Genomic DNA, 12,567 nt, shown 5'->3' with positions numbered 1-12,567 from the left:
TTGCATTTTGCAGCCTAATTGCCACATCACTAAAAACTCAATTTGCAGGGCATTTTTGTCCCTTTAGTTATATTTGGGAGACATTACCTTTCTGCTTTGTTAGCAGACTTTTTTTCTGCTAACAAATCTTAGAGAACCTAAAATATATAATTATATAACTCTGCTGCAGAACATACAAACATTTATGCACAACGTCACTTAGTCTGAACTTTTGATCTGGTCTACAACTTATTTTCACTTACAAAACACCCGAAAGTTTCCATTAGCAGGGCTTTTAGGAGAAGGTCATGAATAGTTAGTCTATTATATTCAGTGTGGCCTTATTTTTTGAGTGGGGCTTTTGTTTGACAGTTAAAAAATGACTGAACAAAAATGAATGAATAGTAGGAAAAAAGTAATATATATTAAGTATAGAGGACAAAGAAATGAACAATTCTCTGCCATTTTGCTCCAACATGTTTGTGCTAACAGAGTTTTCTTGAAGGCCTGACACTTATACAGGTATGGGATTCCTTTTTTGGAAACCCATTACCCAAAAAGCTCAGTTTATGCGAACGCCCGTAAGAGTCCCTTTTAGTAAATAATAAACGTTTTAAATCATTTCCTTGTACTTGAAAAAATAGCCTGGTTAAAATACAAAACATTTAACAAAATGTCATAACAAAAAAAATACCCCACGATTAAAAAAATCCAATTAATCAATCAAACCAAAGGTTAAAAAAATGAACTGTGAATTCACACTAAAAACTTTAGGAGTACTATGCTTCTCCTTTCTCTGAATTAGCTCTTCAACCAGCAGGGTTGTCCTTGGGCACTCATGAGAGGTTTTGGATAAACCTGGCAGCCAGATGGATGTGTGTGCATGGATACACATAGTGCACAGTGGTAGAATGCTGCTCAGCAGAGGCAGACATGTCTGATGCTACTGTAATCACTTTCAGCAGGGCTGCCTAGAATTTCTCTACAGTTGTTATTCATTTGTAGCTCTAAGGAATGAAGCAGCAGAGTATGCACGTTTAGTGCCTTGGCTTCACTGCATCTGACATTCTCAAATATTTAACTGGCACCATAATGTGTAGAAAGGTGTACTTGATTCTCCAGGGTACTATGTGAATCTAGCCACATATTCGCATATGTTTTGGATACCACATACCTGCAAATACATTACTGCCTACAGAGAACCTGAACAACACTACTTAGAATAAATGACTAGCACTGCTAGGACCTGCTTGTGTTTGAATAGGATATTGAAGGCTTAAAAAGGGCGTAGACTTGAATGAAGTGTTATATCGGTCTCTGTTGGATGTTATGACATATACACTATTATAGCTTTCATGAAAGTAAGCACATTATTTCATTTTACCCAAAGTCAGCAATACTTTGGGCATGGTAGAGAAACCTAAATGTCAATTACATTGTTTTTGTTACCTCATGTCCATACTACACTGTATGCAATGTTATAATAGGGTCTAAAAAGTTTTAGTAATATAAAATTATAGAATCTTGTCTTTCCCCTTAAAGGGGACCCATCATCTGGAAAAAATATTCCAAATCCGATTTTATCAAGCAAAAAGAACTTTAATTACACTATATAAATTATTTGAATCTTGTTTCCTTTGGTCTAGGAATTCATAATTATAGCAAGCAGGCAGGAGCCATTTTGTGGATACTGTTATTAAGGCAAGCTTTGCATCATCTCAAAATCTTGTTTGTGCACCACAATGAGGGACTTGTTGTACATCCCCATGCACTGGCTACACAACAAATCGTAAAGAGAGAAGGGGAATGTGGGGTGTGCAGTGACATCTAGTAAGTGCTGAATGGAAAGTTAAAGTAATTGCCTTCCCCGCCTCTATGCCTCAGGCATAGAGGAGGGGCAGGCAATAGTTGATTGACAGCTAAGAATTTTAATTGTGTTTACAACAGCTATGAATGCTGTAATAAAAAAAAAAGAATTTGGATTTCAAGTTTAAGTTGAAAAGGACTTTTATTATACAGCTTTTTATGACTGGATGACAGATGCCCTTTTAAGGGGGAAAGAAAATACTGACAGACGCAAAAACTAAAAAGGTACTTGGGCACACACAGCATTTTTTTTTGCATATATGGAGAATTATAGCCTCCACCTACACAACTTAATCAGTCATCTTTTTGTCTTGCTGACTTTTGGAAAAGGGTTTTGAAGAAGAACCTTGCAGGATTATGACATAATGTCCCCAACTGGACTGGAGATACAGAAAATGAGACCAATGAGACTCAATGTGATTACAATGCAATCCCTTAACCAGTGATGATTAGTAGACTGTGCACAATCCAATATCAGCTATGCTCTATAGCATGTAAAGGGTTAAAAAAGTTATCATGGACATACTTGCACTTAATCTTTGCTGCAATATTTATTGTTATTTACTGGAAAAATAAAAAAAACAGTAGGATTGTTTGTGGTGTAGTAATAATCTCCTTATCTTTATTCCCTAATGGCACTTACAGGGTTAACAAAATTGTTCTGCTGAAGGCAAGCTGCAATTAATCAGAGGTGGCACATGCACACTGCCTGGCTTTGTTCTGATGCAGGAAGGCCCCTAGATTATAAAATACCTCTCATAAGTTATATATATATATATATATATATATATATATATGTACATAAGCAACACAAAGCCAACCCACTGCTGTAACTCTAAGTTAGCTGGGACTGTAACCAGGCATAACTGGAAATTAGGCATGTCTGTGTAAAATAAAATACATTTATATTTATTTCTGGAAGTTCAGAGTTTATGCGCGTTTACCATATAAACTTATAATCAGCTCATGTCAAAAAGGGGGTTATATATTCCCTTTATTCAACTATGCAAATGTTTGTACTAAAGCATTAAAAGAATAAAACAGGGTATGGCGCTGCTATTCTATGAAGTGGCATTGGGCTTTGGCGTTGGATTAAATTTTTATTATTTAAAAAAATTGTTTCCCCCTGACATAAATCTTGTTCCAAATATAGAACTTGGGAGATGTCCAGGTACATTACAACAAAGCACTGAGAAAGAGAAATTAACTTGGATAATGCTGACAGCTGCAATAAGCATTCTTACAAGGCCCTGGAAATTGGAATCATTTAGGAACGTGGAAACTTGATGGAGGGTGTGAAGGAAATATGCAGTATAATAGAGTTATGCCTTGACTAAGAGAGTGAAGACAATCACAAATACCCTAAATGTGACTACTATAACATGCAGAGGTATATATAGCAGAAAGGAAAAGTGAATGCTGAGCTACTGAAAAACATATAAAGAACAAGCAAATTTAACAATAGCTTCCATGGGGGCTGAAGTGTGTGTGTTTCTCTAGCAACTGCTTTAGCCAGTAGGTAACATCCCTTCATCTCTACACAAGAACATAGATTGGCAAGACTGGATGGGACAAGGCAACTTTGGCCAAGCAGTCTCATAGTATCCTTGCTCTGATATCCATAGCTAATACAGAGAGATAGCAATGGAATAAATCACTCACTGGACTTGGCACTCAAAGTTATATTAGTGATGGTAAATGCTGCAAATTGCAATCTTTGCCAATAAAAAGAATAGGGTCTACAAACTCCCACTTTATAAGAGTTAACTTATAAGGGATAACTTATTGAGGCCAAATCTAGTCATTAACTGTTTGACAAGCAAACTTTCATCACTAATCTTATCATTAGCTATCTTATCATTAGCTAATCCACCTTTCCATGTAAAGGTCCTTACCTTTTGCAAAAGTCAACCTTTCTTAGCAGCTGCACAGCGATACCTGAGGCATCACTTTTTTTTGTGATAGTGCTACACTAGGGTTGCCACCTTTCCTTTCTGAGAACTCCAGGCAGGGAGGCATGGGTTGGGACTGCTGATGCCACGGAGGTGACCACTGACATCAGGGGCAGGGCTAGCCACATCAGGACAGGGCTATTATGTAGCGATCTGTGGTTCGCCAATCGCCATGTAAATCAAAAAGGTATTTGGTCCAGAATATCTTCTTTGGAAAACCAGGCAGGCAGTTTTGTCCCGGACAGCTTGGTTTTCAGTCAGAGACAACCTTATACTACACAACTGTATACAGACAAATCAACTTAAACACTATTCACCCACAGCAATCAAACCACAGCAATCAATAAGATGTTTGCTTTTAAACAGGTAAATGCCACCTGCTGCTTGGTTTTAGAAGAACTAAATCTGCAGAAAACTTTCCACTTTTTATTACATAACACCATCCATTTTTAATATCCTTAGCGTTTCCTGGTTACACAAGTTTTGCTATTTTGCGATTTCTGTTACGGTTTTGTAATGGACAACTACTCCAATATCTGTTAAGACTTGTCCAGGTATGCTTAAAACACCATTTATTTGTAAACATGTACAATTCGTTTTTGCCAACAATTTACTTATTCTCATAAATTAAAGCCAATCATGTTCTAATGAGCAGAGCTTTGTCTCCTGTACCATTCAGAGTTTGTATGCAAACTGTATGTATGAAATACATAGATAATAATTTTATTGTGCTGCAGAATATCCTGGCACTTTATAAACAACAACAATAATAATAAAATACTGGCTTTCACGCCTCTATTTTCAGAAAATAAAAGGAAAATGCATGAGCCATTGCATATCTTTACCAGACAATGTTCTACAACTTGAAAATGGTCAGCATTATGGTAAGCAGATTACTTTACAGATCCTGCAAGGTGTTTTGGTGATCACAGAAATGTTAAGTCAGCTAGATTGCTAGGACAGATGTGCAAAGAAAGCTTTGTTATGACATTAGAGACAAATGGTTAACTGATAAGAAAAAGCAGAAGCAGCGACAGTTTGAAGAACAAGTCAATATTTTGCTGTCATGAAGCCATTTGATAAACATAATTAGTCTATTACTCACCGGGCATCATCATTCATTGTGCTGTGGTCAATAGGAGCCATGAAGCTCACCAACTTGCTGTGAACATGATACCTGCATTAAAGTAATAGTGTTAGCCACGATAAGAAACATTGCTGGTTATACAAGTTTAAAAATTAACATTACAAGCAACTAAATTCTCTTTTCTTAACGCTTTTCAGTTGTTACATCTACATTTACAAATAGCTATTTAATTTTTAACAAATCCTTAACAGGGTTGTTCACCTTTAAATTCACTTTAAGTATGATGTAGAGAGTGGTATTCAGTACAATTTGCAATTCGTTTTACTTTTTTATTATATGGGAGGTTTTTTTCAGTCATGTGAAAAGGTTTGGGAACCCCTCTCAGCCAGCATAATAATTTAAACCAGTTTCAGCAAAAAAAACATTTCCCAGGAACATCGGAGTAGTCCTGCGCGGAACCAATTTGTTAATTATATGGGTTTTTTTTTTTGCATGAATGCATGCAACTGCTCAATACAGATTACTGACAACACCAAATTGGTTGGATTAGCTCGTTAAACCTTGGACTTCATAGGTAGGTGTGTCCATCATGAGAAAAGGTATTTAAGGTGGCCAATTGCAAGTTGTGCTTCTGTTTGACTCTCCTCGGCAGAGTGACAGCATGGGATCCTCAAAGCAACTTTCAAAAGATCTGCTAACAAAGATTGTTCAGTATCATGGTTTAGGGGAAGGCTACAAAATGCAATCTTGGGTTTAAACGGTCCGTTTCAACTGTAAGGAATGTAATCAGGAAATGGAAGGCCACAGGCACAGTTGCTGTAAAACCCAGGTCTGGCAGGCCAAGAAAAATACAGGAGCGGCATATGTGGAGGATTGTGAGAATGATTACAGACAACCAAAAGATCACCTCCAAAGACCTGCAAGAACATTTTGTTATATTGTTCTACAATTCAGCACAATTTGCACAAAGAACATCTGTATGGCAGGGTGAAACCCTTTCTGCATTAACACAGAGTCGCTTGTTGTAAGCAAAAGCTCATTTAGACAAGCCACAGTCATTTTGGAACAAAGTGCTTTGCACTTGTGAGACAAAAATGTAATTATTTAGTCATAACAAAAAGTGCTTTGCATGGCGGAAGAAGAGGCTAGAGGCTGTTACATTTGCAAAAAGGAGGTTCAACTAAGTATTAATGTAATCTCTCTCTTTGGGTGGTCAAATTTCTGCATCTGTCTAATTATGTTATGATGCATTTTTTCTGTTAATCCAATAAACATTATGTCACTGCTGAAATACTACTGTTTCCATAAGGCATGTTATATATTAAAAGGAAGTTGCTACTTTGCATAGCTCAGCCAATGATAAACAAAACTCCAAAGAATTAAAAGGGGTTCCCAAACTTTTTCTTATGTGCAAACTGCCAGTATAAGGGCATCTCTGCAACAGCTTTTCACAGGGTTAAACACAGAACAAAAATTGAATGAATTTAAAATGTGGCTTAATAAATATAGTTTTTTTTTTAGAATAATAGCAGTGTGAATAAAGCTCAAAACACTAATAACAGCTTTTACTTCCATACACGCCAATGCATTGGGAACACTGCACATTTTATTCTAAATCAAAACATGAAGAAAAATTTATCAGATTTGTGTTATTCCTTTACAGAACGTGAAAAAAAGGGAATATTAGGTGGTTCCAAAAAATAGCAGTGTCTGCATTCTTCTCTACAAACTCAAACATTCATTGTATAAACTGAAAAATGTTTCAAGATTCTGCTTTCCTTTGAAATACTGAAATAAGATTTAGTTGTATAACCAGTGTTTCTGAGAACTGCTGCACATCTGTGTTGCATGGAGTCGACCAACTTCTGGCACTTGTTACATTCCACAATTCTTCTGCATTTCTTGGTTTTGCCTCAGAAACAGCATTTTTGATATCACCCCACAGGTTTTCTATTGGATTAAGGTCCAGGGATTGGGCTGGCCCCTCCATAACCTCAATCTTGTTGGTCTGGAACCTAGATGTTGCTCATTTACTGGTGTGTATGGGGATGTAAGGGAATTATCTCTTGGACATAAGGAAACATGACCTCATCAAGTATTTTGATGTATTGAAACTGATCCATGATCCCTGGTATGTGATTTAGGCTCAACACCATAGTATGAGAAACATCCCCATGTTATGATGCTTGTGCCACCATGCTTCACTGTCTTCACAGTGTACTGTGGCTTGAATTCAGTAGTCTGGGACCCCTGGACCAAAAAACAACAATCTTGCATTTGTTTTTAGGCGAGTCAATTGTGTTTATTGGCAAATTATAATCTCTTTAGCGCGTCTTTTTTCGAGAATGGAACGTTGCAGGGGCTTCTTGCCAATAGCATCACATAGGTGTCTTCTAATTGTAGTAACTTTAGACCTTCAATCTTGCTGGAGCTGATCATTGGCATTGTCTTTGCCATATTGGCTATTCTACTATCCATTCGAAGGTTGTTTTCCCATTTTCTTCCATGTCTTTCAGGTTTTGGTTGCCATTTTAAAGCATTTGAAAACATATTAACTGAGCCGCCTATCATTTTCTGCACTTTATACGCTTTCCCCTCTCCAATAAACTCTTAAATAAAAGTATGCTGTTCTTCTGAACAATGTCTGGAACGACCCATTTTACTCAGATTTTCAGAGAGAAATGCACTATAACCAGCATGCACGACATTTGTTGCCTTCCTTCCTTAAAGAAGGGCCAGCTTTCAGCAAAGTCTAAATATTCAGGAAGACATATTTTCTCCTACTTAAAACATTTAATACATTTCACTGCTTCTGTTATTAAACATTTTTACCTATGCATAAAATTGTTAAGGATAAAAATAATTCAGTAGACCCAAGTTAAAAAAAATTATTAAAAATCTCATAATGAATATCAATGTGAAATTAATTTTTGTTACACTTTTTCTAGTGAAAAAAAACGACTGAGCACAATAGTTAATGTCAAAATCTAAACTTTACACGTGGAGGTTTATTTATCAACATTTCTCATTTTAGTGATTTTCGAACCTTTAAAGTCTGAATTGATTTAAAGCTGGGGTGTCCAAACTTTTTGCAACGAGGGCCAGATTTGGAGAGGTGAAAATGTGTGGGGGCCGACCATTCAGCCTGACATTCTTTGAACCATTAACATCATTTAACTCATTTAAACAAGGAATCGCATAGCCATAGCAGTAATATTTGGGCACATTAGTGAAATTATCTGCCACTTGGTCTATACTGCTGCCTGTGTGCTGAAGGTATTGGCAATAGACACGTACTGGCACGTAGTGACGCACCGCTCTCACATTCTTCTTTAGGGCTGAGGGTGTCAATAGACGTACTGACGTGCCAGGACTGTAAAGTAAAGAAGTATGGCGTCACTATGTGCTGTTACGTGTCTATTGCTAACACCTTCAGCACACAGGCAGCTGTATAGACCAAGTGGCAGATCATTTCACTAATGTGCCCAAATATTACGGCTAGGCGATTCCTGATTGCACTGTGCTGGCGGGCCACATTATTATTAATTTCATGTTGGAGGCTGAGGGCAGCAGTACAGAAAATGCTGTAATACGACACTTCAGTGCCTGAGGCAGCGGGGGAGGAACAGAAGAGGATTTTGACTACGTCACCCAACTCTGTGACTTGAATCATGCAGGCAGCATGTTTACATCTGACTGAAGACAGAGACATGGGATTCGCTCTGCACAGTAGGTGCTTAAACAGAATGTCTGTTTTAAGCAATAATGATTTTTAACCTTTACTTCTCCTTTAAAGGTATCCTGTCATTGGAAAACATGTTTTTTTCAAAACGCATCAGTTAATAGTGCTACTCCAACAGAATTCTGCACTGAAATCCATTTCTCAAAAGAGCAAACAGATTTTTTTATATTCAATTTTGAAATCTGACATGGGGCTAGACATATTGTCAATTTCCCAGCTGCCCCAAAATTCTGCTGGAGCAGCACTATTAATTTTTTTCCCCATGACAGTATCCCTTTAAGTATATATCCCAGTTTGGTAAGATTCTTTAATATGCCACTTAATATGATATAAACTATCTGTTGCTTAAGTATTCATTTTGGGGGTATAGTTTTCCTTTAATAAATCTAGAATGTTTAGAGCTTGTAAGAAATATAGGATAACCACAATTTTTTTATATTTGTGGGAAGAAATTTGCAATTCGGTTATTAGGAACTGGGCGCCTTGGTGAGGAATAGTATTTTTCCCTGCTAGGAAAATGCTGTGGATTTCTACATATTTTTTAAAAATAATGTATATGTAAACTCTGTCCCACAGTCTTTACAAATGCAAAGACATTTCCATTTCCAAAAACAAAAGTAGTAATAGTAAAAAATAGTAGCACTAAAAAATCTTTTTTTTTTAAAAAAAAAGGAGACAATTTTCAAGCAAAGGTTGTTTTGCCAATTTTTAAAACGGATTTCCTTTTTCAGATAAAAATACCTTTTCTCCAATTGCCTTTCATCCTATGTTTCTGTTGAAAAATGACTGCCTATAATTTCCTCTAATTAATTTATCATGCCTAATCGCAGGCACCAATTTGTCAGAGAAAACCCCCATGTCTTTTCTTGTAACGTAATGGATGTCTTCCCCTTACTAAAGTTACAATTCCCTGCACTTTTCCAGCACTAAAATCTTTCCTATAGGATGGCTCCTAAAATGGCACTGAACACTCGGGGTGATGTCTTACCAGGGATTTTAAAAAGGCAAAATAAACCAGTGAGGCTTTCTGGCAAGGCCTGATTGTGTAGCAAACCTGTAATCGACAATACTCTCAAAATATTTCTCAATTAAGGAGGTGCTCCAACACAATTACATCTGGAGGCCTATTTGAAAGGTCGAATTTTAAGGTTTTAGAAACGACAACTAAACTCACATTTTCTAAAACCATAAATGTCATGGAATTAAGTACAAATTAAAAAAAAAAAAAACACTGAATTATTCTCTAAAAACAAATTTCTAGCAACCCACCGAAAACCTCTAAAATTCTAAATTGATTAAAAGCAGTTCAATAAGAGCAGCAGAGCTCCCATTTACTTCTATAGGACCTTGACAATTTTTACAGGAGAATTTTTTTGCATAAGAGGTTCTTGTGGTTTTTACACTTAATACTGTAAATCGCTAATTTTTAGTTAAGAAATATAGGGAAAAACATTTTTCGAGTGTCATGGAAAAAAATGAAGTAAAATTTAGTAAATGGGCCCCTTAGTCTTTTACTAACTTTCATTTTGTTTTTGGTCAAAAGCATTAGCTTGCATTTATCAACGTGAATCCCCACTTTTCACATATGCTGCCTGGTCGCCAAATTTTCAAATCTCTGTACAATATAGAAACATCCCTCATAGAACCTATTGTTTTGGACAATTTAAAATTGTCAACAAATATAGATACATTATGTAGAAAAGTTAATGCTATTTATGAATATATTATTAACAGCAATGGACCAACAAACTCTTTTAGTTCTCCACCACACATTTATTTACACGGACAACAAACATCACCGGTGATGTTGCCCATAGAAACGAATCAATCAGATCTTTGCTTTTGTAGTTGACAATTCAAATCTAATTGCTGATTGGTATGCTCAAGGCCAAAATTATTTAATGTAACCAATAACCATTTGTGTGGTATTTTACCAAATACAAATTCAAAATATCTTGGTTTAATGCCAGACATCAAACAAAGAACAATAAATGAACATTTTATGAAAAAAGTTAAATGGCTTGAAAGATTCTACAATTTGCACTGCAAAAAAACATAGCTATACATCTAATTTACACAGAGATTATTCTTAGTGTTCGTTGCTTTTCTGATCTATGCTTGCCTAATTTTTTGACTGAGATGATCAATAATTATTTCTAACAGTTGCTATGTGGTTATACAAACATTATACTTATATGGCAACGTCTACTCTACAATCAAAGTGTTCCCTGAAATGCATTATGCATGTCCAACTTTAAGACTCCCCAAGGGACATTAAATCTTGTTAGGACTGTAATTCCCTTTAAGTAATAGTAATACCCGAGCCAGTACACTTATTACTTTTGTCAATTTTTAGATAATTAAAATCAACCATAATTAAAACAAGGTCTAAAACAGTTGCCTTTACTTGCCACTAAGGTTTATTTTAAATAAAGTTTTCTCAGTTTCTCTAATTCATTCAATTTATGTTCAAGTCCTAACCAATAACAGGATTGTAAATTCAACTCAGTAGCTTTTAATTTTGACTGCTTAGAAATACAGTTCAGAAAAGCATTCTTAAATCCCAAGTCTGCAATAAGCTTCAACAGACAACATACAGTGGTGTGAAAAACTATTTGCCCCCTTCCTGATTTCTTATTCTTTTGCATGTTTGTCACACTTAAATGTTTCTGCTCATCAAAAACCGTTAACTAATAGTCAAAGATAACATAATTGAACACAAAATGCAGTTTTTAAATGAAGGTTTACGTTATTAAGGGAGAAAAAAAACTCCAAATCTACATGGGCCTATGTGAAAAAGTGATTGCCCCCCTTGTTAAAAAATAACTTAACCGTGGTTTATCACACTTGAGTTCAATTTCAAAGGTTATAAAGCCATTTCTAAAGCTTTGGGACTCCAGCGAACCACAGTGAGAGCCATTATCCACAAATGGCAAAAACATGGAACAGTGGTGAATCTTCCCAGGAGTGGCCGGCCGACCAAAATTACCACAAGAGCGCAGAGACAACTCATCCAAGAGGCCACAAAAGACCCCAGGACAACATCTAAAGAACTGCAGGCCTCACTTGCCTCAATTAAGGTCAGTGTTCACGATTCCACCATAGAAAGAGACTGGGCAAAAACAGCCTGCATGGCAGATTTCCAAGGCGCAAACCACTTTTAAGCAAAAAGAACATTAAGGCTCGTCTCAATTTTGCTAAAAAAACATCTCAATGATTGCCAAGACTTTTGGGAAAATACCTTGTGGACCGACCGACGAGACAAAAGTTGAACTTTTTGGAAGGTGCGCGTCCCGTTACATCTGGCGTAAAAAGTAACACAGCATTTCAGAAAAAGAACATCGTACCAACAGTAAAATATGGTGGTGGTAGTGTGATGGTCTGGGGTTGTTTTGCTGCTTCAGGACCTGGAAGACTTGCTGTGATAGATGGAACCATGAATTCTACTGTCTACCAAAAAATCCTGAAGGAGAATGTCCGGCCATCTGTTCGTCAACTCAAGCTGAAGCGATCTTGGGTGCTGCAGCAGGACAATGACCCAAAACACACCAGCAAATCCACCTCTGAATGGCTGAAGAAAAAAAAAATGAAGACTTTGGAGTGGCCTAGTCAAAGTCCTGACCTGAATCCTATTGAGATGTTGTGGCATGACCTTAAAAAGGCGGTTCATGCTAGAAAACCCTCAAATAAAGCTGAATTACAACAATTCTGCAAAGATGAGTGGGCCAAAATTCCTCCAGAGCGCTGTAAAAGACTCGTTGCAAGTTATCGCAAACGCTTGATTGCAGTTATTGCTGCTAAGGGTGTCCCAACCAGTTATTAGGTTCAGGGGGCAATTACTTTTTCACACAGGTTTGGATTTCTTTTCTCCCTAAATAATAAAAACCCTCATTTAAAAACTGCATTTTGTGTTTACTTGTGTTATCTTTGACTAATAGTTA

At 36.6% G+C, this 12,567-nt stretch overlaps 1 protein-coding gene across 1 annotated transcript in view; it reads right to left on the bottom strand.

Annotated features, from left to right (window-relative positions):
• aatf.S (apoptosis antagonizing transcription factor S homeolog) overlaps nucleotides 1–12,567 on the bottom strand; it is a 103,138-nt gene that overhangs the window by 27,193 nt on the left and 63,378 nt on the right. Inside the window, 1 exon segment of the mRNA NM_001174006.1 lies at nucleotides 4,903–4,974. Within this exon segment, the coding sequence (NP_001167477.1) occupies nucleotides 4,903–4,974 (72 nt within the window).

Source organism: Xenopus laevis, chromosome 2S (assembly GCF_017654675.1).
Source record: "Xenopus laevis strain J_2021 chromosome 2S, Xenopus_laevis_v10.1, whole genome shotgun sequence".
Taxonomy (NCBI): domain Eukaryota; kingdom Metazoa; phylum Chordata; class Amphibia; order Anura; family Pipidae; genus Xenopus; species Xenopus laevis.
This window is presented reverse-complemented; position numbering and strand designations above follow the sequence as displayed.